General features: G+C 44.9%; 2 protein-coding genes across 5 annotated transcripts; one reads left to right on the plus strand and one right to left on the minus strand.

Annotated features, from left to right (window-relative positions):
• Nucleotides 1-2,194: 2,194 nt before the first annotated feature.
• Nucleotides 2,195-4,173, minus strand: UBL5 (ubiquitin like 5). 2 transcript variants are annotated; one of them, XM_040240767.1, is made up of 5 exons: nt 3,634-4,173; nt 3,214-3,331; nt 2,973-3,056; nt 2,774-2,811; nt 2,195-2,353 (listed from the first exon to the last, which is right to left on the minus strand). In XM_040240767.1, the coding sequence occupies exons 2-5, from the start codon at nt 3,267-3,269 to the stop codon at nt 2,310-2,312; spliced, it is 222 nt and encodes a 73-aa protein (XP_040096701.1). In that variant the 5' UTR covers nt 3,270-3,331; nt 3,634-4,173; the 3' UTR covers nt 2,195-2,309. The 2 variants fall into 2 exon arrangements, with proteins under 2 accessions (XP_040096701.1, XP_040096702.1); XM_040240768.1 differs by having other exon boundaries at nt 3,595-3,740.
• A 5,361-nt stretch (nt 4,174-9,534) lies between these two features.
• On the plus strand, nt 9,535-16,352 carry FBXL12 (F-box and leucine rich repeat protein 12). 3 transcript variants are annotated; one of them, XM_040240764.1, is made up of 3 exons: nt 9,535-9,857; nt 9,968-10,040; nt 14,870-16,352. In XM_040240764.1, exons 1-3 carry the CDS (start codon nt 9,772-9,774, stop codon nt 15,689-15,691), a joined length of 981 nt encoding a protein of 326 aa, XP_040096698.1. In that variant the 5' UTR covers nt 9,535-9,771; the 3' UTR covers nt 15,692-16,352. The 3 variants fall into 3 exon arrangements, with proteins under 3 accessions (XP_040096698.1, XP_040096699.1, XP_040096700.1); XM_040240765.1 differs by having other exon boundaries at nt 9,763-9,857; nt 9,968-10,138; XM_040240766.1 differs by lacking the exon at nt 9,535-9,857 and adding an exon at nt 12,616-12,692.
• Nucleotides 16,353-25,351: the final 8,999 nt, after the last annotated feature.

A 25,351-nucleotide genomic window follows, 5' to 3' on the forward strand; every position in this document is an offset into this window, starting at 1 on the left:
TCTGCTCTGAGGAACATATTTACCAACTACAGTACAATGTTTGTGTGTAATTCTTTTTGTCTTTAGCCTTATAGTATCAAATCAAAATACATTTTAGAAAATTATTTAGATCAGCTCCTTTCTCCCCTACCTCCTTCAGTGAGGTCTTGTAATTCACTTATACGTATGGATCTGTTTGACTGGCTGCATTTGATCTTTCTATATCCTGGTTGACAAATGCGGAGTCCTGCATCCATCACCATAATTCCAGATGTGGCAATTCCATCACCACAAAAATCCCTCCTCCATATTGCCCTTTTATGTAAAAAAAAGGCCAAAAAAAAAAAAAAATTCAATAAAAATACCAATTAAAAAGAATGAGACAAAAAAATCATTAATATAGAAAAATGAAAAGCATAAAAAAAACTACTGAATGGTATACAAATATTACAGAATGTGTAATTTTTCCAATTGTGTTTCAGAAAATTTCTGGATTCACTCATATGTTAATTATTGCCACTGTCAGCAGGGGTGTTATAAAAGTAAGAAAATTAATTTTTCATAAAATGTGTGGATTTTTTTTTTTACAAGCAGATATTAGCATAGTAATTTAAAAAAAATTAAAATGTGGACTTCCTGGGGGTCCAGTGGCTAAGACTCCATGCTCCCAATGCATGGGGACCTGGTTCAACCCCTGATCAGGGAACCAGATCCCACATGCCACAACTAAGGGTTTGCATGACACGTACTGCCAAGTAAATAACTAAAAATAAATATTAATTAAAACAATTTTTTAAATGGAAGTTTACAGAAATACACTGAAAAAGGCTTCACCTCAGGAGACAGAATGGGGCCAGGAGTATGGTCTTACTTTTAGCTTGTACTTTTCTATGCTGATTTGAAAACAAGGACTTCAGCATGTCAAGGCTGTCATGAAATTTAAAAAAGAATTGGGGGAGGGGGTTTATTTTCTAAGCCGACAGATAAGGAGGAGACTGAGCTAAAAGAGCAAGGGTACCAGAAGACAGATATTTCTGATTTGTCAGCAGGAAAGGGAATCCTAGAGACAGTAGGGAAGCCAAGGGGGCAAGTAAAAAGTAGGCCAGCAGAGACCAAGGAGAGACCAGCTTTAGTGGACAATAGGCCAGCATCCCAGGCAGTCTGCAAGACTTCATGCCAAGAAGCTTGATGGCAAAAAGAAAGCATAAGGCTGGGGGAAAGAGGAGGAGCAGTGGACTAGACTTGAACATAGTTATGTCCTGAGGAAGGACCTACCAGGTCAATACACAGAGAAAGGAGAAGGGTTGGTGCAAGGTTCTAGGTGAAACTCTCAAAAGCAGCTCCAGAATGTGGCTCTGGGTAAGGACAGAAATGGAGTGTTTGATGTCCTGTCTACTCATACCTGAAGAAGGCCAGAGATGGATATAGCACAAGGCATCCTGCTGTTTTAACTGCATTATCTTATCTCATGGAGATGTGAGTGTCATCATGGTGCCCCTTTTTAGAGGAAGAAACGGAGGATCAGCAAGGGCTGAATAGCCTAGGTCACACTGTTTTACTCTGTCCATTAGCATTTCACAGGTGTCAAGAACTATGGCTGCTTAATCATGCTTATCTCATCTCTACTTCACAAAATACCAATGAAGTAAACACAATCAGTTCCAGATTGGATAAGGAAATGAAGGTTAAGGGAGATTAAGTAACTACCCAGGGTCACAGTTGGTGGTAGGGCTGGGGTTCCACCCCTAGTCTGTCTGAATCTAAACCTGTATTCCTAATTATTAATTCTACTAAGGTCCTTGCCCAGAGGATCCTTGGTCTATTGATGACAATAATCCCAGGATCTTTTGACCTTCAGAAAAGTGTTACTCAGTTGTGTCCAACTCTTTGTGACCCCATGGACTGTAGCCTGCCCGGTTCCTCTGTTCATGGAATTCTCCAGGTAAGAATACAGGAGTGGATTGCCATTCTCTTCTCCAGGGGATCAAACCCAGGTCTCCCGCATAGCAGGATGATTCTTTACTGTCTGAGCCACCAGGGAGGCCCAGAGACATATGGCTAGCCCCAGAGCTCTGGTCTTTCACTGAGGTTCCCAGTCTAATGGCTCCCTCCTTGATCCAATCTTGAAGTCTTACTGAGCAGCTGAGTGGGTACTGAGAATACAGTGACAACCAGATACCAACCCTCCCCTCAAGAGATAACTCTCACTCAAAAATGACAACAAAGCAGCCTCTAAGTTTTTATTAACGAGAGATTCCAAAAACAAGCATCCATATTAGTGTGGGGAGTGAGGGTGGGAGGAGGGAAGGGCAGGAAGAAGGAATTCTGCTCTATTGGTAATAAAGCTCCAGGTTCATCCCATCGTGGATTTCATCTGAAGTGAAGGTGTTAAGGAATCCTTACGGTGGGCTCCATCCCCATCCCTCACAACTGCACATTTGGGACTGGATCATTTTGATTTGGAAAGAATCCAAACTTTGTAAAAAGTTCCTTCTGCACAACAGACATCCTGGAATCTCGTTCCACCCTAGTCTCCTGTCCCCACTCAGGTGGAGCTAGTAATAAATATTTTGACCAGAAAGTGTCAAAGTCTTACAAGCCAAGTCAAAATATTTCACCAACCACCCTCCTCCCCCAACAAAATAATTAGATGGCTCCCACTCTAAATACTTACCATGTGCCACATTCTAAGTTAAATAGCTTATGTGCATAACCTCATACAGACCTGAGTATTGAACACAGAGAACCAAGTCCGGGTATGTAGATCCTTCCTCAAAAAGTCAAAAAAGGATACAGTCCCCAAGAGACACGTGGTCCTTAAAAATCGTGTACCTGTGGGATAAAAACTTTTTAGAAAAAAGTCCAAGGAGGTTCTTCACCCCTGAGACCAGCTAAAAAAGTTCTGCCTAAACAAAGGGCTGGCTGCAGCCCTCTCCCAACCAAACCCTTCTGGCCTGCTCCTGTCCAGCTCCTAGTTCTACCCCTGTACTCACCACTTCTTCAATACGATTTTGTTCCAACGGGTACCAGTTTGGGCTGCGATCAGCTTCTTCAGGTCCCCGATGGTGTCATCCGTACTGGACGCAGAGGAGTTAAGGAAAATGGAAAGGGGACTCTCCCCATTCCCGCCCAACCCCCGGGTTTAACTACAATCACCCTAAAACAAAGACTGAGTTGCCTGCCTCATGCCAAGCACCCCCCGGAAGCCACAGCCCCTTGGTCGCCAGTGGATACTTGCACTTAACGCGCACTTTCTTCCCCAGACGGTCATTGCAAACAACCTCGATCATCCTGGCTGGAGCAACACAAGGCGGGGACTGGGAGGCAACTGAATCGGGACTTCAGGGGTCCCCTAGATCCCAAGACCCCCGGTTATTGAGACTTAACGTTCACGTCCCCATCACTCCCCGTCCCCATCACTCCCCCAGATCGGAGTCTCCCCAGGCTCCAAGTTCCGTGTCCCAGGACTTCGGACCCCAGGGCTACCGCGGACGCCGGGCAGCCGCGCTCCTCCCCTCCAGTCACCCGCCCAGGCCCCGACCCACTCCAGGTAGCCTGAAGACCGAGAAAAGCCTCTCGCAGGCCGGCGGATCCTCGAAGGCCGGGTCCCCTCACCTTTCCCGGACTCCGGACTCCTCTACCTGGCCCCCTCACCTCAAATCGCCTGGAAGCAACAGACGCCACAACCTCCTCGCACGACTGCTAAGCCTAGGCCAGGGCAGCCCCTAAGAACCTACGCTAAAACAGGAAGCGGAAGTGCGCAGCCGGAAGCTCCACCCCTCCCCCCGGTGCCTGTCAACACGCCGGGGAGTGCTTATCCCAGGGTAGGATGTGGGTTTGCAGTTCCCGGGAGCGGTTTTGGGCCTCCAAGCCTGGGCAGGGGGACACCTGTGGAGGAGCGTTGGGCCGAGTGAAGGTCCCGGCTGGGGAGAGGAGTGGGGTGTCAGAGGTCTTGGACCGGCGCCCAGCCTTTTGGAGGCCCTTGGTTGAAGGCCCTTCGTTGTGCCGAGACACCGTCTAGTGTAGCATCTGGTGGGGACGCCCAGGCACATCCCGAGAGAACAGGGTTGACTTCCTGTTCCTGAGCCCAATGAAGCCTCTAACAGAAGCTTCAGGGCTACGGGGAGCCTGGATCAAGTCCTGCAGTTGTACTATCCGTCCCCCTGCCTTCATTCAGGGCTGGACCCCGGAAGCGTTTTGCTAATCCCTCCCCTCTGGCTATCTCGCCTGTCTCCAGGGACATCTGGGTTGCTGACTACAATCCGTAAGTGAAGGAGTCTTCTGATTCCGGCCTGGGTACCAGCACTTACCAGCACTCCAGAATGAAGTTCAGCACTTACCAGAATGCAGCACTGATGTGGAAGCTGGAAACCAGCACACGTGCAAGAGTTCCCAGGTCTTTGACTTCAAGGAAGGTCGCTCCTGCCCTGCAGAGGGCACTGTGTACCAGATCACAACCTTGCTTTTCAGCCCCAGAGCAGCCCCGGGACTGATATGGTTCCCCAGAGCTGGTGGGACAGGGAACACCCCTTCCTAAATCCAACCTGCCTGTAGAACTCACTATTGAACAGTTTCTTCTCAGCAGACAGAATTCTCCTAGTTTGACGAGCCTAAAACGATTCACTCTGAAAAGGGGCCCGCAACTTCTGATTCACCAATCCACCTTCTCAAAATAGGGTGTGAGATTAGGCAGAAGACCTGAGATACCTTCCTGGGGAAAGGATGGATACTCTGCGACCCTGTTGGGGCTGCCCTGACTCAAGGAACTGGCTCAAGAAGTGCCATCTCAAACACTAGTCTCAGGGGCCTTCCTGCCTCAGGACTTTTTCTTTTTTTTCTGCCTCAGGGCAGAAATCTATTATTTCTCCAACCTCTGCAGAATCCCACTAAGTGGGCTTCAGAGGGCAGGGAATCTTAATGGAAAGTTTATTCAGATTGGAGACACAGATCCAGATGATGAATCAAAACCTCAGTCTCATTCCTTAATATTAAGCTGCATGGTCTCAACGGGCTTCCAGATGGTGCTAGTGGTAAAGAACCCACCTGCTTGGGTCGCGAAGATCCCCTGGAGAAGGAAAAGTACAAGCCAAAAGTAAGACCACACTCCTGGCCTTATTCTCTCTCCTGAGGTGAAGTCTTTTTCAGTGTATTTCTGTAAACTTCCATTAAAAAATGTTTTAATTAATATTTATTTTTAGTTATTTACTTGGCAGCACATGTCATGCAAACCCTTAGTTGTGGCATGTGGGATCTGGTTCCCTGACCAGGGATTGAACCACGTCCCCACTCCAGTATTCTTGCTTGGAGAATCCCATGGACAGAGGAGCCTGGTGGGCTACAGTTCATGGAGTTGCAAAAAGTCAGACATGACTGAAGTGACTTAGCACGCACACACATGATTTCAACACTTCCCCTCTCTGATTCTCCTTTTCCTCATCCAGAAGAATAGATGGGGCAAGAAGGGAGATGGAAGGAAGGTAAGGGGTAAGCTTGAAGGGACTCATGTGCCTGGGGAAGTTTAGAAAGAGCATATCTTTGCTTTCACATAGAAAAACTAGGTCACACCAGGTGTTGATGGTGTTGACCACTAGACAGCGGAATTGCTGAGTCCATATTCCTCTTTTTGGTGCTTTTGGTGTTTTCCCAGTTATCTACAATGAACATATGTTACTCTTGTAATGAGGGGGAAAATAAATTTTAAAAAAATATTTATTGGTTGATTTGGCTGCATTGGGTCCTAGTTGCCATGTGTGGGATCTTTGTTCCCTGACCAGGGATTGAACCCTCATCCCCTGCATTGCAAGGCAGGTTCTTAACCACTAGATCTCCAGGGAAGTCCCAAAAGAAATTTTGGGTTTTTTGCCGTACCAAACAGCATTCTTAGCATCCTGACCAGGGACTGAACCCATGCCCGATGCAGTAGAAGCACGAAGTCTTAACTATTGGACCACCAGGGAAGTGTTATTTAAAAAAAAAAAAAAGAAGTTCTCACTCATTTTTTATGTTTGATTCAAAGGTAGCTAGGCAATTCCCTGGTGGTCCAGTGGTTAGGACTCTACTCTCTGACTTCCTAGGGCCTGGGTTTTGTCCTTGGCTGCAGAACTAAGATCCTGAAAGCCATGCAACACAGAAAAAAAAAAAAAACAAAAACAAAAACCAAAAAACTTTTCTCAAAAGAAACCCACAAATTAAAAAATTTTTCTTTTAATTAAAAAAGAGATAGCTAAAACACAGGATTGTGTTGCTGAGCTTAAGGCCTGGGAGAGATTGAAAAGAGGTGAAGAGTGCTGCTGAAATGGGAGGGAAATAAAGCTTGGGATTGTTGGGAGCTTGGGGATCTACTGGGGGTCTGCTAGTCCCAGCTGGGCTAAGGCATCCTGAGGAAGTGGAGGGAATGGGCCATGGGAAGTCCTAGGACTAGGCTGCCACTGCTGCAAGGACTCCCTCCTCCAGAGCTGGGTGGGATATGGAAAGGCCTCAGGAGACTGGACAATTCACATTAGAGCTGCTGTTGCTGCTAAGTCGCTTCAGTCGTATCCCACTTCGTGCAACCCCATAGACGGCAGCCCACCAGGCTCCCCTGTCCCTGGGATTCTCCAGGCAAGAACATTGGAGTGGGTTGCCATTTCCTTCTCCAATGCGTGAAAGTGAAAAGTGAAAGTGAATTCACTCAGTCGTGTCCTACCAGGCTCCTCTGTCCATGGGATTTTCCAGGCAAGAGTACTGGCATGGGGTACCACTGCCTTCTCCAGACTCACATTAGAGACTTCTCTCTATTTCCTGATAAATGTCATTCAGAAATTCTCATGAAGAGACTCAGTACCTGCCCACTGGGGGCCAGAACAGCCCCAATCTCCCATCTGGGCCTCAAAAGGATCTGCTGTCATCTGCTGCTGGGAGGAGCTAGGTGATTCCCAGGAAGGAGAGTTCTGAGTCACAACTCAAGGTGCAAGCTAGGCAGGGCCCCTCTGCCCCTTATTACCTAAATTTCTGACCCAGAGGAAAGAGCTTCTGTGTGGGGGTGCCCATCCTTCCACTCCTGTTCGCTTGATGGGGAGGAGATTGTTCTTAGGAAACCTGTGTAACTGACAGAGGCATTGCCCCTTCATGATGCCATGGGCTTTCTAGAGAGAATCACAGCCAGAGAGCACTGAGATAGAGGCCCACATTCTGGCATCAGAAAAATCTGGGCTTGAGGCCCTAGCAAGCAACATGATGTTTGCCCGATCCCTGGTGGGGGAATTAAGATCCCACATGCACTGTACAGCTAGCCAAAAGAAAATTTTAAAAAGCAAACTCTTTTAGATGAATGTGTTAAATTTCTGCAACTATATATCAACTATATCTGAATAAAGCTTAAAAAACCTATATTGCTTTCACTTATCCATAAATAAATACATAAAAAGTAAAACACTGTGGTAGTCACCTATTAAGATGAGGAAACCAGAAACCCCTGGACTACCAGAGTCCAGTGAACCACCACGTCAACCATTGGACAACCAGGGAAGTCCCAGTTTTGCATTTCATACACAATTTCTTCTGTGTGTGCATGTATTAAAAACATATTTTGCCAGGGGATTCCCTGGTGGTCCAGTGGTTAGGACTCAGCGCTTTTGCTGCTGTGGTCTGGCTTCAGTCCCTGCTTAGGGAACTAAGATCCCATAAGCTGCACAGCATAGCAAAACAACAAAGCCCCCAACAAACAAACAAAAACCATGTATTACCATTATAGGCTCTTGGGAGTGTGATTTAGTAAAAGCTATTATATATATAATATACATATATATACACATATATATGTAATATATACTTTCTATGTTTCTATTATAAATACAATCTATTTTTATATGATAAATCAAACCAGGAATTGGATTGATGTGTCAAAGGACATGCCTCATGCGAAGAGTTGACTCATTGGAAAAGACCCTGATGCTGGGAGGGATTGGGGGCAGGAGGAGAAAGGGACAACAGAGGATGAGATGGCTGGATGGCATCACTGACTCAATGCACATGAGTTTGGGTGAACTCTGGGCATTGGTGATGGACAGGGAGGCCTGGCGTGCTGCAATTCATGGGGTCGCAAAGAGTCAGACACGACTGAGTGATTGAACTGAACTGAATGCTTTTTAAATGAATTAATTGGAAAGTCATCAGATAAACAGTTATTACAGTGCAGGTTTTATTCTCCGATTATGTAGTTCTTTCCTCAAATCAGTTCAGTTCAGTTGCTCAGTCGTGTCCGACTCTTTGCGACCCCATGAATCGCAGCACGCCAGGCCTCCCTGTTCATCACCATCTCCCAGAGTTCACTCAGACTCACGTCCATAGAGTCAGTGATGCCATCCAGCCATCTCATCCTCGGTCGTCCCTTTCTCCTCCTGCCCCCAATCCCTCCCAGCATCAGTCTTTTCCAATGAGTCAACTCTTCGCATGAGGTGGCCAAAGTACTGGAGTTTCAGCTTCAGCATCATTCCTTCCAAAGAAATCCCAGGGCTGATCTCCTTCAGAATGGACTGGTTGGATCTCCTTGCAGTCCAAGGGACTCTCAAGAGTCTTCTCCAACAAATAGTATGACAAAAATTCAATGAGAGTGTACTGCTTATAATTTTTTATTATTTTTTTGCTTATAATTTTGAATAGCTTTTGCCAAATCACACTTTCAAGAGCCTATAATGGCAATACATGGTTTTTTGTTTGTTGGGGATTTTGTCTGTCTTGCCATGCTGTACAGCTTGTGGGATATTAGTATATGTTACATATATATGTATATGTATATATACTTTGGCCACCTGATGCAAAGAACTGACTCATTGGAAAGACCCTGATGCTAGGAAAGATTAAAGGCAGGAGGAGAAGGGGACGACAGAGAATGAGATGGTTAGATGGCATCACCAACTCGATGGACATGAGTTTGAGCAAACTCTGGGAGTTGGTGAACAGGAAAGCCTGGTGTGCTGCAGTCCATGGGTTCCCAAAGAATCAGACACGACCGAGCTACTGAACTGAACTGAACTAATATATGTATATAAGAGAATGTTTAGCTCCAGTATTGTTTAGCTTACCTGGAAGCAACCTGAATGCTCATCAATACAGGAGTGTTTCAATAATTTCACTGCCCTGATGACTTGGCAACTTTAAAAATGAGTGTTATATATGTGGAGGAAGTGTCAATTCAGGCTCTGTGGAGAACAATTTGGGGCCATCAGTAAAAGTGAAAAATTCAGTGTCTTTTAACAAGGTATTTCACTTCTACAAATTTATTCTCATGGACAAAAAAGCACTATTAAGTAAAAAAATAGGGACTTCCCTCTCTGCCTAGAGCTCCGCTTTTGGTCCCGCCCTCAATCCCGCCCTTTAGGGCTCGGCATCGGTGTCTGGAGCTCGGTCCTAATCTCCAGCCACGCCCCCAGTCTCGTTCCCGCCCTTAGCCCCGCCCCAGGCCTCCACGTCGCCTGAGCCACGCCTTTTTTGTTTGGCCCTCCTCTCCGGCCCCGCCCCCGAGTCGTGTTCCCACCTTAACCCCGCCCCGGACTTCGTCATCGCCTTAGCCACGCCTTCCGGGCTTGGTCCCAGTCCCTAGCCCCATCCTCTGTGCGGAGTTCTGATACCGTGCTGGTCTGGCTGCCAGGTCCAGCCACATCCCCTCAAGAGGAAAGCCGAAACTCCGCCAGCTACCGGAAACTGCGACCACCTCCCTGTCCGCACCCTCTCTTTCCCCCGCTTCTTAGGGCCCCCACAGGGCGAGTCCCCGAGTTCCTTTAGACGGAAGCGGAAGTGCGTGTCAACGGGATCATGGCGACTTTTGCCGACTTGCCCGACTCGGTCCTGCTGGAGATCTTCTCTTACCTCCAGGTCCGGGATCGGATCCGAATCTCCAGGTGCGGCCGCCCCCTGCGGGAGGGAAGGGCCAGGCGGGGGGCGCACTAGGAGATGCACATCTGATCCTCGCGGGGCCGGGGTCGTTGTAACGGCGGGTCCCCTCCCCCAGGGTCTGTCACCACTGGAAGAAGCTGGTGGACGACCGGTGGCTGTGGCGACACGTCGACCTGACGCTCTACACGGTATGCGGGTCTGGCCAGGCAGGCCTGGGCCGAGGTCGGGTTGGTCAGACTTCGAGGACCACGCCTCCAACCCTGTGTTTCGAGCGAGGCTCTCCCGGGTGCGTCCCGCCCGCGTCCCTTACTTGCTCTGCAGTGACCTCCAGGCCTCAGCTTCCCCATCTCCAGAATGGGTAACCAAGGTCTTGCAGGAAAAGAGCTTATTGATGAGTTTTCATGGAGAAATTTTCTATAGTCGACTTAGTTCTAGAATTAATCTCCTGAGTAGTCAACCAAATCATTTCAACTTTCTCCCACTTGTGCTTTATTTATTTTTCTTTGTTGTTGTTCAGTCGCTAAGTTGCCCAACTCTTTGCAACCCTATGAACTACAGCACACCAGGCTCCCCGGTCCTTCACTGTTTCCCGGAGTCTGCTCAAATTCATGTCCACTGAGTTAGTGATGCTCTCTAACCGTCTCATCCTCTGCTGCCCCTTCTCCTTTTGCCTTCAGTCTTTCCCAGCATCAGGTCTTTTCCAATGAGTTGACCCTTTGCATTTTTCTTTTTATTATGAACTATTTCAGATAGATATAGAAATGTATAGAGGATAATATCTGAAACTATGTACTCACCACCTAGATTTAATCTTTTTAAACCTTTGGCTTTATTCACTGCAGATCTTGTGAAATACACATACAAATGTTTGTATGCGAACATATGCATACAACATTTGCACATATGTTTCTTGCACTTTTGAAACCCTCCTCAGAGATAACCATGACTATAAAGTGGATTTGTATCCCTTCATGTTTTTATTTACTGCCTATGTATGTTATAAGCAATATACAGTATTGTCAATGTGTTTCTAAAAGTGAGATAAAACTTCTTTTTAGATAATTAAATGCTATTTTACTTATATTAATATAGCCACCCATTAGCAACTTTATTCACACATCACTTTTGAGATTTACTCTAATTAGTACTTGTAAATCTAATTCATTCCTTTTAATTGCTGTTAAATGAATATACCACAGTTTGTTTCTCTATTTTCCTGTTGACAGATGGTTAGATTATTTCCAACTTTCTACTATCACAAACAGCTTTATAAGACCGTGTCTCAAACTTTATTGTGCCTATGAATCACCTGTTGGTGTTAGGTTGGTGTTGGTCACTCAGTCGTGTCCAACTTTTTGCAACCCCATGGATTATAGCCCGCCAGGCTCCTCTGTCCATGGGATTTCCTAGGCAAGAATACTGGAGTGGGTTGCCATTTCCTCCTCTGGGGGATCTTCCCGACCCAGTGGATTGACAGGCAGATTCTTTACCTCCAAGCCACCAGACTATTTGATTATGAAAACTTTCAAACATATATAATAGTTAAAAGAACAGTACAGAGAACATAGAGTTGCCCACCACTAATACTTAATACATTTGTTTTATCATCTCTTCATCCATCCATCCCTCTTTCCATCAAGCTTTTATTTTATTTTTCAAATGTTTATTTATTTTGTTTTCCCATTTTATTTTTTAAGTATGCTTCAAAATCAGTTGCAGATGAGTCCACTTCTAAAACCCCTTAGTACCCATAATAGAGATTAACTAGGACATTTGTTTTACATTTCTCTTTTTGAGGTTTTATTTTTTAAAACCACACATCATGAATAATTCTTACAAAAATGTGGAAGTAGTATAACTATGTATGGTGATAGATATTAACTAGACTTATTGTGATGATCATGTCATAATACATACAAGTATTGAATCATTATGTTGTATGTATGCCTGAAACTAATAAAATGTTATATGTTAATTATACCTAAATTAAAACCAAACCAAGCCAAAAAAACATTGAAATATTGTCACAAATGAAGCAAGAGCCTTTGACAGTCATCCCCTGGTATCTCTACCCTTCCCCAGAATAACCACTATTATGTGTGGAATTTCCTTCTATAGCATTTTCTATGCTTTTGGACCCTTGGGGCTTTATAGGGAAGGAAAGGGCAATGGTTACAAGAGCAGGATTGGCCTTTGGGGTCAGGCTGTGTTTAATCATAGTTGTACTCTTGCAGCAAGATTCGGCCAATGCATTTTTCCAGGTGGAGGTGTGGGGGTGGGGATGGAGACCTGCTTTGCAACCAGATACTGTGTGAGTGTCCTAGTTCAATGCTCAGCACTGCATCTGGCAAACAATAGTTACTCAATACAAGTTAACCATTATGGTTGAAATAATTGTACCCATATAAATTATAATATATATATAATAGTCTTCCCAGGTGGGGCTAGTGGTAAAGAATCTGCCTGCCAGTGCAGGAGACATAAGAGATGCCAGTTCAATCCCTGGGTCAGGAAGATCCCCTGGAGAAGGAAATGGCAACCTACTCCGGCATTCTTGCCTGGAGAATCCTTTGGACAGAGGAGCCTGTTGGGCTACAGTCCATGGGGTCACAAAAGAGTCAGACATGACTTAGCAGCTAAACAACAAAAGTACATAGTATTGTTTCTTTTTTCTTTAACCTTGAAGGTATCATTTTGCCACTCCTTCCTGCATGTCTTGAGGAGTTACCCATGTTTGAATCTCTGAATCCTCTTTGTTCTTAGTTGCTATCTACATGGCTGTTATCATTGGACATTTTTGCTGTTAAAACCACGATGTCACAAACCAACGTTTCTGTAAGGTAAATTCCACAAAACAGGTATTACTAGGTTAGGCAGTGTGTTCATTTAAACCAACTAAAGAATTTGTTTAAAAAACATAAGTGGGGGAGGGGCCAAAGATAAATGCACAGGATTGAAAATACACAAAATTATAAACATTGGAAATTAAGGTCTCTCCCTGCTTCTGTCACCCAAGTCACCTTGTTCTTTCCCAAAAAGGCAGTAGATGTTCCCGTATTTTTAAAAACAAAACAGGTGCCAGTGGGTGTCCATATTTTAAATTTCAGTAAAAATCAGATTGCATTTCAAAGTAGCCAGACCAAGTACCACCAGCAGGACCCAAGAACTGCTTCTCCACATCCTGGCTAGTGTTTGATATCATGAAACTTAAAGGATTTTCTCATTTGTCTTTTTACAAGTGAACATGATTCAGCTTCTGGCTTTGCGGCCATTTGATATTTTGCCAACAGGGGCTTCCACTCTTGTGAGCTACCTTTTAGTGGCGAGTGTTTCTAGTGAGTCCCTTTCTTCAGCCCACATTTGCAGGTCTAAATTTGATCAGGAAGATTTGATTCCTCTATCAAGAGTAGTTAACAGTGGGGAGGGAGAAATTAGGAGTTTGAGATTAAAATATACATACTACTATATATAAAATAGGCAACCAACAAGGACTTACTGTATAGCACAGTAGGAGCAGTACTCAATATCTTGTAATAACCTAAAATGGAATAGAATATAAAAAATATATATAGATCCAGCCATATATATATATATATATATATATATATATATATATATATATATATTCATCCATATGTATACACATACGGGCTTCTCTGGTGGCTCAGATTGTAAAGAATCTGCCTGAAATTCAGAAGGCCTGGGTTTGATCCCTGGGTCAGAATGGTCTCCTGGAGAAGGGAATGACTACCCACTTTAGTATTCTTACCTAAAGAACTCCATGGACAGAGGAGCCCGGTGGGTGACAGTCCACGGAGTCACAAAGAGTCAGACATGACTGAGTGATTAACTCTTTTACGTACATATATATATATAGATGTACACCAAAATAGCAATCACTGAATCACTTTGCTCTGCACCAAAACTAATACATTGTAACACACTGTAAATCAACTATATTTCAATGACAGTGTGAAAAACATGAATTTAGGAATAAAAGGATTAGGGATACCAAGAACCCAACAGAAAAGGAATAGCTGAGGGACAGCAGAATATCGTCTTGCCTGGTCATGGATTTTGCTAATAAAAAAGTCATATTTACCAAAAAAAAAGTCAACAAATTCTATGGTATGCAGTTTCTTTTTTCTGCTTTTTTTTTTTTAAAGTAAACTGTACATATAATAAAATACATGAAATACTAGTTAGTTATAGTTTGTTTTCTATAAGTCTAACTTCCCAGGATTAAATTTTGCAGCTTTCACTATTATTAAGCTATGTTTTTTTTTTTTTTTTTTTTAAAACCTAGATCTAATTTGCCCTGGGCAGTTTTAACCTTTTTCAGTTTTTATTTTGTGTTGCTCATTTCTATGAGGAGGTGGTCATTAAGAATGGGATAGGCACTTCCTTGGTGGTTCAGTGGTTAAGACTCCAGGCTTCCACTGCAGGAAGCGAGGGTTTGAGCCCTGGTTGGCAAACTAAGATCCCACATACCACATGGGATGGCCAAAAAAAGAAAAAGAAAGAGATAAAAATATTGCTGGGTGGATTCACTTTTTTTTAAATCTTAAAAGATATAAAGTTTTATTAAGCCTGGAATCAACAGTATTATTTCATAAATTAGACAGCAGTAACATTTTCCTAGGATATATATACAGATCACAGTGATTTTCATTATGCAAGGAATTGAAAGGTTTAGAAACAGGCTTTTTGTTGTTGTTGTTTCACTTACTTATTCCAGAAGGTAATGAGACTCACTGTCCTGGTAGAGACAGATATGTTATGATGGGCTCTTATCCACCAATGCTTTTGTTCAAACTTAGAGGTCAAAATGGTGGGGTTAAACCATCCTGTTACTCCTAGAAAGGTGTCTGGTGGAGTAAGGCTGGTGAGGGAAGGACAGAATTCCCAGGAAGCCTCAGAACCCCAGCTGGGGCTTTTCTGTTTCCAGGCGGGTGGGGTCCCTGGAAGATGACCCGTCTCTCTGGCCCAGACACCCTCCCACCTCTGGCTCTTACAGATGCGGCCCAAAGTCATGTGGCACCTCCTCCGCCGGTACATGGCGTCCAGGCTCCACTCCCTGCGGATGGGCGGCTACCTGTTCTCAGGCTCCCAGGCTCCCCAGCTGTCCCCTGCCCTGATGAGGGCCCTGGGTCAGAAGTGCCCCAACCTCAAGCGCCTCTGCCTGCATGTGGCCAACCTGAGCATGGTGCCCATCACCAGCCTGCCCTGCACCCTGAGGACCCTGGAGCTGCACAGCTGTGAGATCTCCATGGCCTGGCTCCATAAAGAGCAGGACCCCACGGTGCTGCCCCTGCTCGAGTGCATCGTGCTGGACCGCGTCCCCGCCTTCCGCGACGAGCACCTGCAGGGCCTCACACGTTTCCGTGCCCTGCGCTCGCTAGTGCTGGGTGGCACCTACCGGGTGACTGAGACCGGGCTGGATATGGGCCTGCAGGAGCTGAACTACCTGCAGAGGCTGGAGGTGCTGGGCTGTACCCTCTCGGCTGACAGCACCCTCCTGGCCATCAGCCGCCACCTCCGAGACGTGCGGAAGATACGGCTGACCGTTCGGGGCCTCTCGGCCCCTGGCCTGTCCGTCCTGGAGGGCATGCCAGCCCTGGAGAGTCTGTGCCTGCTGGGGCCACTTGTCACCCCGGAGATGCCTTCTCCGCAGGAGATCCTCACCTCCTGCCTGACCATGCCCAAGCTCAGGGTCCTTGAGCTGCAGGGGCTGGGCTGGGAGGGTCAGGAGGCGGAGAGGCTCCTGTCTAAGGGGCTCCCCCACTGTGTGGTCATTGTCAGGGCCTTGCCCAAAGAGTCCATGGACTGGTGGATGTGACTGCATCCCCTGCCCCTGACCCAGGGATCCCCCTCTTAGCTTTCATTAATGAGATCTGGACCCTCTGAGCAGCACCTTGCCAGTAGGCAGGTAATAAGGTTGGAGAGGCCTGAAGGCCACAGGTAGAGAGAACCCAGGCCTTGGCGTCTTCAGGTCATTGGAATCATGGTTCACCAGCTGTATGGCCTCTGTGACATGAGCCAGCCCCTCAGAGGCCCTATCCTCACATCTGGAGATGAAGAAGACCGCAGCTACCTCATGGTTACGTTACAGAGCCTTAATGTTTACCACCCCCGGGCCCACCAAAGGTCCTCCATGAAGAGCTGTTCTCAGGAACAGGATGATGCGGAAGGGCAGATTAGGACTTAGGGAGACCTGAGGGGCCGAGACCCCTTAGGAAGCCTAGCTAGCTATGCATGCACACCTGCACACTAATATGTCATTGACACACAGACACACCACTGATAACACTGACACACCACTGACAGACTTCCATGCACACGGGAGACACAGAAAGGAGGGCAGATACAATTCATGCTTTGATGATCAAAATGTTAATAAAGATCCAAAGCTGTCCTTTCTGTATTTTGTATTCTGGATTTTCCCATTTTTCATAGTGTAATTTTGCTATTAAAGACATAAATTTTTTTTTTAAAGCGTTTGGTTTATTTATTCAACAAATGTGTCTCAAGCTATTTTGCAGGGACTATTCTAGGCACTGGGACCACAGCAGTGAATGAAACACACACAAGGAAGAAGGCAGGGTGATCAACAGGCGAACATATACATGGAATAGTTTTAGAGACTCTGAGCCAGTAAACTAGGGCCATGTGATGGACGCAAAGACCTAAGATGGAAATAGTGAACTTGGCATTTTCTGAGGATGGGAAGAAGGTCCAAGTGGCCAAGGGAACAAAGGGTGAACAATAGTGAAATCAGACATGATGGGGAGACGTTGGAAGGGCCTCACAGGTGGCTTTGGTTTTAGGGGTTCAGTAAGTAGCAATTCGTTTTCCTGTCTTTTGAGTCTGAACCACTTGAAAGATACAGGTGGCAGACAGATAGCGATCCTAAGTGCCTACCCTTGAAATGAGGTGGGTTTTTTTTTTTTTTGAAGTAGAGTTGATTTACGATGTGTTCATTTCTGCCGTAGAGCAAAGTGACTCATGACTCAGTTATACATATATGTATGCATATCCTTTTTTTTTTTTTTTTAACAACACAGCATGTGTGATCTTAGTTTCCCAACCAGGGATCAAACCTGTGCCCCCTGCAGTGGAAGTGAAAGAAGCTTACAGTGAATGGTGTTGCCGGATTTGTGGTCCCCAAAGGAGAAGATTTAACTCCAAAGACAGTTTCAGTCACTCAGAGCTTTGTGTAGATTTTTATTTGAAGTGAAAGTGACAGAGAAAGCTTCTGATGTAGACATCAGAAGGGGGCAGGAGAATACCTGGCTTGCTAGTTTGGGCAGGGCATATATACTCTTCTGCTAGCTAGTTAAATAAAAATAATACCTGAAGGTTTGTAAAAGTTCCACTATACCCTTTCCGAAGGCATACATCATGTTATAACTTTGGCACAAGATTAGCCAGGGGGAATGATCCTGGTCAATGTCTCTGGTGGAGATATACTGTTGCTGTGTCATTAGGGCTACACCTCTTGAGAAACAGGTTCCCAGGCAAGATTTGTTAGAATTATAATTATTCATAGAGTCTAAGAAAAGTATTTCCATGAGTAAGACATTGTGTAGCCATTAGTTCCAGACCTAAAGAAAGGCCAGTTCTCAGGCAAGATACATTGTACAAGGCTTAAGGAAAGCATGAGCAAGAGTATTTGACTCCTCTTTAAAGGGCCCTAAGCTTTAACTCAGAAGCAGGGTGTCTTAACCACTGGACCACCAGGGGAATCCCTATATATTCTTTTATATGTTTTTCCATGAGGGTTTATCCCAGAATATTGAATATAGTGGACTTCCCAGGTGGCTCAGTGGTGAAGAATCTACCTGCCAATGCAAGAGACATAAGAGACATGGGTTTGATCCCTGGGTTGGGAAGATCCTGTGGAGGAGGGCATGGCAACCCACTCCAGCATTCTTGCCTGGAGAATCTCATGGACAGAGGAGGCTGGTGGGTGACAGTCCATAGGGCCACAGAATCGGATATGACTGAAGCAGCTTAGTACACATTGAACATAGTTCCCTGTGCTATGCAATAGGACCTTGTTGGGTTTTTTGTTTTGTTTTCTGGCCACACCTCACAGCTTGTGAGATCTTAGTTCCCTGACCAGGGATCAAACCTGTGCCCCCAGCAGTGGAAGGATGGAGTCCTAACCACTGGACCAAGTGAAGTCCCTAGGACTGTGTTGTTTATCCATGAGTGTTACTTCTGATCGGAGCTGGGTTAGGAGGGTGTGTGTGGCTTTGCGGGCTCACCACCTGCCTGCCAGTTCAGTGTGCCTGCTCTGTGGTGGGCAGAGCCAGGAGAGAGGAAAGGGGGTTGAGCTGGGTACCCTTGGTTCTTTTTTACAAGTTCACCTATCAGAGAGGAACCAGATGTTTTATTCTTTTCCCACTGGGGCAGCCAATGGAAATTTCTTCCCATCTGACCACATGTAGACCAGGGTGTGACTGCTTCCCTGATGTGGCCATAGTTAGGGTCTACTTGTCCCACACCGGGACCAAATCTAGCAGCTCCTGCCCAAGGCATCTAGGGGACCAGGTTGATCCAGGCTGGGGCATGGGCCCTGGGAACATCTCAGGGAGGGAAATGACCAAGGGATCTGTCACCTTGGTAGAGGGTGTTTGGAGATCTGGAACATACTGTTGGGAGAGGGGGTGTGATGGAGAGATCGACAGAAGCCCTGTCCTGGCCTCTGCTGGTCTCCCTGGAGACGGAGTGGTGTTGTTTAATCACCAAGTCGTGTCTGACTCTGCAACTCCATGAACTGGAGCCTGCCAGGCTCCTCTGTTTGAGGGATTTCCCAGGCAAGAATACTGGAGTGTGTTGCCATTTCCTACTGACATTCAACCTGGAACAGCTCCTTTCCTACCTTTCCAGTGGGAATGGAGCAACAGAAATGGAGTTGGAGGCAGTGGTGTGCCCAGAAATGTTTACTGGCTGGTGTTAGCAGGTGGTGGTGGAGGAAGTCCTCATTCGTAGTGGTTGTAGCACCTGCAGATTTTTGTGGTGTAAAACTCTCTACCATGGCTGGTTTCAAGATACCAACAGTTTAACGACTTGGCTCAAGAAATTCATGAAAATTTAGCAATCAGCTCCCCTACACTGGCATGAACTGGCTGCAGCACACCACTAGTCAGAGGTGTTTTTTTCCCCGGCTCACCTGGTGGGGGACTCATTCTGTCTTAGTGGTGCCTTCTCCGAGTTTAGCTCTGAAGGTTGGTGGAGTTGTGGGACATCAGACAGAGCTCCTCCCCACTTGGGATCTCCCCATCCTTAACCAGTGCCTTTTCCTAGATAAGGAGCTAGGGGCTTGAGGCTGTCCTCTGTTTTAAAATGTATCTGGGACTTCCCGGGTGGCACAGTGGATAAGAATCCACCTGCCAATGCAGGGGACACAGGTTCGATCCCTGGTCCGGGAGGATTCCTCTTGCCATGGAGCTACTACACCTGTGCACCACAACTACTGAGCCTGGATCCTGCAACTACTGAGGCCAGCATGCCTAGAGCCTGTGCTCCAGAGCAAGAGAAGCCATGACAATGAGGAGCCCATGCACCGGAACAAAGAGTAGCCCCCCCATCATCCCAGCTAGAGAAAGCCCGAGTGCAGCAACAAAGACCCAGCACAACCAAAAATATATGAATAAAATGTACCTGGACCATAGTGAAGCCTTGGGGCAGGAGTCCTGGTTCTCCCCTCAAGCAATAACATTATCTTTGAGCTGTTTTTTAGATACTGTAAGTCCCTACATATGAATGAGTTTTGTTCTAAGAGAATGTTCATAACTCCAATTTGTTAGCCTAGGTATTCAAGTAACACAATTACTGTATAGTACTATATTGTAACAGGTTATAATAATTTTCACACAAATAATGCATAAAAACAGACACAAAAATATGGAAAACATTTAAAATCTTATAGTACAGTACCTTGAAAGTCCAGTTCAGTTCAGTCACTCATGTCCACTGCAGTCAGTTCATTTCCAACTCTTTGCAACCCCATGGACTGCAGCACACCAGGCTTCCCTGTCCTTCACCATCTCCTGGAACTTGCTCAAATTCATGTCCTTCGAGTCGATGATACCATCCAACCATCTCATTCTCTGTTGTCCCCTTCTTCTCCCGACTTCAATCTTTCTCAGCCTCAGGGTCTTTTCCAATGAGTCAGTTCTTCACATCAGGTGGCCAAAGTATTAGAGCTTAAGCTGCAGCATCAGTTCTTCCAATGAATATTCAGGACTGATTTCCTTTAGGATGGACTGGTTGGATCTCCTTGCAGTCCAAGGGACTCTCAAGAGTCTTTTTCAACACCACAGTTCAAAAGCATCAATTCTTTGGAGCTAAGTTTTCTTTATAGTCCAACTCTCACATCCATACACGATGACTGGAAAAACCATAGCCTTGACTAGATGGACCTTCGTTAGCAAAGTAATGTCTCTGCTATTTATATGCTGTCTAGGTTGGTCATAGCTTTTCTTTCAAGGAACAAGCGTCTTTTAATTTCATGGCTGCAGTCACCTTCTGCAGTGATTTTGGAGCTCAAGAAAATAAAGTCTGCCACTGTTTCCATTTTTTCACCATCTATTTGCCATGAAGTGATGGGACTGGATGCCATGATCTTAGCTTTCTGAATACTGAGTTTTAAACCAGCTATTTCAGTCTCCTCTTTCACTTTCATCAAGAGGCTTTTTAGTTCCTCTTCACTTTCTGCCATGAGTGGTGTCATCTACATATCTGAGGTTATTGATATTTCTCCCTGCAATCTTGATTCCAGCTTGTGCTTCATCCAGCCCAGCATTTTGCATAATGTACTCTGCATATAAGTTAAATAAGCAGGGTGACAATATACAGCCTTGACGTATTCCTTTCCCAATTTGGAACCAGTCCGTTGTTTCATGTCCAGTTCTAACAGTTGCCCCTTGAACTGCATACAGATTTCTCAGGAGGCAGGTGACGTCATCTGGTATTCCCATCTCTTGAAGAATTTTCCACAGTTTGCTGTGATCTACACAGTCAAAGGCTTTGGTGTAATCAATAAAGCAGAAGTAGATGTTATTCTGGAATTCTTTTGCTTTTTCTATGATTCAACAGATGTTGACAGTTTGATCTCTGCCTTTTCTAAATCCAGCTTGAACATCTGGAAGTTCACAGTTCGTGTACTATTTAAGCCTCGCTTGGAGAATTTTGAGCATTACTTTGCTAGCATGTGAGATGACTGCAATTGTGCTGTAGTTTGAACATTCTTTGGCATTGCCCTTCTTTGGGATTGGAATGAAAACTGACCTTTTCCAGTTCTGTGGCCACTGGTGAGTTTCCCAAATTTCTTGGCATATTGAGTGCAGCACTTTCAAAGCATCATCTTTTAGGATTTGAAATAGCTCAACTGGAATTCCATCACCTCCACTAGCTTTGTTCGTAGTGATGCTTCCTAAGGCTCACTTGACTTTGCATTCCAGAATGTCTGGCTCTAGGTGAGTGGTCACACCATTGTGGTTATCTGGGTCATGAAGATCTCTTTTGCATAGTTCTTCTGTGTATTCTTGCCACCTCTTCTTAATATCTTCTTCTTCTGTTAGGTCCATACCATTTCTGTCCTTTATTGTGCCCATCTTTGCATGATATGTTCCCTTGGTATCTCTTATTTTCTTGAAGAGACCTCTAGTCTTTCCCGTTCTATTGTCTTCCTCTATTTCTTTGCATTGTTCACCGAGGAAGGCTTACTCTCCTTGCTATTCTTTGGATCTCTGCATTCAAATGGGTATGTCTTTCCTTTTCTCCTTGGCCTTTTGCTTCTCTTCTTTTCTCAGCTATTTGTAAGGCCTCCTCAGGCAACCATTTTGCTTTTTTGCATTTCTTTTTCTTGGGGATGGTCTTGATCACGGCCTCCTGTACAATGTCACAAACCTCCATCCATAGTTCTTCAGGCACTCAGATCTAATCCCTTGAATCTATTTCTCACTTCCACTATATAATCATAAGGGATTTGATTGAGGTCGTACCTGAATGGTCTAGTGGTTTTCCCTACTCTCTTCAATTTAAGAAAATTTACTGAAAATTCAGGAGTACAGTACAGTGGCTGGCAAACAGAGGCTGGCATCTAGTGAATAGCCAAGAAGAGTTACTGACTGGAGGAGGGAGAGAAGGTGGAAAACGGTTAGAGCTGAAGGATCATCAGCAATAGGAGATGGAGGGAAAGCTGCAGTTCCATTAATGCATGATATTGATGGTTAGGGATTTACTGTAATGAAACCCCCACCAGGTGGGAGCAAGTAACTGCATGCTCTCCATAAGCACAGAGACCCCAGAAGGTTGGAACCAGAAAGTTGATGATGTTGACTCCCGGTTACCTCACCATCAACCAGTCAGAAGAATATCCATGAGCTGATCATGCCTTCCTCTTTGAAATATTACTATAAAAACGCCTCACTACCCCTTCCACATCGGGACACATAGTTTTAAGGGCATTAGCCCTCTGTGGCCCCCTTTGCCTGGCAAAGCAATAAAGCTACTCTTTTCTACTTCACACCTCCACTAAAAAATACAAATAAAATAAGACAAAATGTACCTGGAGCTTGTTGAATCATGTATAGTAAGGTGACAGATGTGGAGACATTGGTAGTATGGCTGTTAGCATAACTGATGCCTTCTTGGGGCCTTATAGTTCCTCCTGTCCTTCTGCTGACCCCATGCAGAAATGTACTGTACAGTAAACCACTTCTCTGTCATCAAGGGCTTTGTAGTTAAGAGATATTGTTTAACAGTCGTTAGGATTGGTTGGCCTCTATGCTCTGATAGTCCCCAAATAGTGATGAAAACTTTCACTGCTGATGTATTCCCAGTGCCCATGAGACTAGTTACTCATTTATAAATCTTGACTTAGTAATGTACATTCTGTTTCCTAGCACCTTCCCCCAGACCCTAGGTTAACTATAAATTGTCCAAAGGTCCCTCAGGGGTGAGGAGTGAGGCCATGAATGCTTCTCAGTTGTCATACACCTGATCCTACCCTGTGATCACGTTGTGAGTGTGTTAAGTTGCTTCAGTCATGTCTGACTCTTTGAGACCCTATGAACCAGAACCTGCCAGGCTCCTGTGTCCATGGGATTTTTCCAGGCATAAATACTGGAGTGGGCTGCCTTGCCCTCTTCCAGGGGATCTTCCTGACCTAGGGATTGAACCTGCATCTCTTACGTCTCTTGCACTGGCAGACAGCTTCTTTACTGCTAGCACCACTTGGGAAACCCTTGAGCAAGTTACCCTCTAATAAATCGATCCATTGACTATATGAAGCTGCTTGCCTTGTTTTTTCAGTCTCAAGATGGCTTCTCATTTCAATGGTCACTTTTCATTCCCTCCATCCTCCAACAACTGTCTTTTATTTATTTATTTTTAAATTTTATTTATTCATTTGTTTATTTTTGGCTGTGCTGGGTCTTGGTGGCTGCATGCAGGCATTCTTTAGTTGTGGCTTTGCAGGAGGTACTTTCTAGTTGTGGTGCCTGGGCTTCTCATTGGGCTGGCCCCTCTTGTTGCAGAGCACAGCCTCTAGGCAACCACTGATCTCCTTTCTGTCACTAGAAATTATTTTGCTTTTCCAAGAATTTTGTGGAAATAGAATCATATGGGGTGTGTGTGTGTGTGTGTGTGTGTATTTGGGAGGAGAGGTCTTGTTCCTTTTACCCAGCCTAAAAATTTTGAGATTTATCAGGATCCTTTTGTTTCAAGGATCAAAAATTTGTTCAAAGTAATTCCCGGGTGATCAGGTGATTAGGAATACTCGCTTCCACCACAGGGGGCCCAGCTTCCATCCCTGGTGGAAGAAATAACATCCAGGAAGCAGTGCAGTCTGGCAAAAACAAACAAAAAAAAACCCCACCAAAATCCCAAACATGAACAAATTGCCCCCTAAAAAACAAACAAACAGAAAAAAAATAAGTAAAAAACATTTCTTCCTGAGTAGTATTCCATCATATGACTAGAGACAGTAATTTGTTATCCATTCACCTATGGATGGTTATTTGTGTTTAAACATAGAATTTTTTTTGAGAATTTTTGAGAATTTTTAATTTAGAATTAACACAACACTGTAAATCAACTATATTTCAATTAAAAAAGTGTAAAATAAGCCTTGTGGGACTTCCTTCATTGTCTAGTGGCTAAGACTCCATGTTTCCAAATGCAGGGGACCTGGGTTCGATTCCTGGTCAGAGAACTAGATTTCACATGCTGCAACTAAAGATCCTGCATGCCAAAACTAAGACCAAGAGCAGCCAAGTACATAAGTAATATTAAAAGAAATAAAAGCCTTGAAGATAGGGTTTCCCAGTTGGCACAGGGAACTATCAGTGCAGGAGACATAAGAGACTCGGGTTCAATCCCCGGGTCCGGAAGCTCTGCTAGAGTAGGAAATGGTAAACTGTTCCAGTATTCTTGCCTGGAAAATTCCATGGGCAGAGGAGCCTGGCAGGCTATAGTCCATAGGATTGCAAAGAGTTGTACACACCTGAGACACAGAGCACATACATACACATACAAGCCTTGACAACATCATTTCTGGTTAAACAGAAATTGTCCTGATGTTGTAAATTTTTTTTTTTTTTTTGCCACCCCACGGGATGTGGGATCTTAGCTCTCAGACCAGGGATTGAACCTGTGGACCCTGCAGGGAAGTCTTAACCATTGCAGTCTTAACCACTGGACTGCCAGGGAAATCCCTTGTAAATAACATTAACATTACAGAAAGTGAATCTATTTCTAATCCTAGACCCCACAGAGAATCATTGTAAGAAGTTTGGCTTATCATCTTCTAAAATGTTGTCTTGTTGACTAAAAAAAGAAAAGCACAATGTAAGAGTTGTGATTTAATTTTTGTTTGGGACCAAATGAGCACTATAGCTCAGGAGACAGTCTCTCAGACAGCTCTGAGGAATTGCTCTCAAATAGGGGAGGAGGTGAGTAGATTTATGATTTTAGTGAAGGGGGTTAAGTGCAGTCAAGCATACATTTTGGTAGAAGGTTTTTGTTAGTCTCAAGGAGCAGATGTCTCTCTTAGTAATTTTAGTGCTTTTCTAAATATGAGAAGATGCAAGAAATTAGACTCAGATTATCTCCTAAAAAATCTAACCCTTGGAAGACCTGTTCTGCAAGTTTTTCTCTGTGCACAGAGTGCCTCATTCTTGATCGCTATCCTGAACTCCTTCCAGGGTGTGTTGAAGTCACTGCAGTGGCAGGTGACTTTATTCTTTTTTTTTTTTGGTGACACAATGTAGCTTGTGGGATCTTCCTCAACCAGGGATCAAACCAGGGCTCCCGCACTAAAAGCACCAAGTCCTAACCACTAGACCACCAGGGAATTCCCGCTAATGACTTCATTCTTATAGAATCAGAGGGCAAGCGACAGTTTTCAGTTGGCATTCTATTACTGTGACTTTGGACAAAAAACAATCATTGGCATCTCTTTGTTTCGCTTCTGGGGTCAAGACCA

This window comes from Oryx dammah, unplaced genomic scaffold, assembly GCF_014754425.2.
Source record: "Oryx dammah isolate SB20612 unplaced genomic scaffold, SCBI_Odam_1.1 HiC_scaffold_5, whole genome shotgun sequence".
Classification (NCBI taxonomy): domain Eukaryota; kingdom Metazoa; phylum Chordata; class Mammalia; order Artiodactyla; family Bovidae; genus Oryx; species Oryx dammah.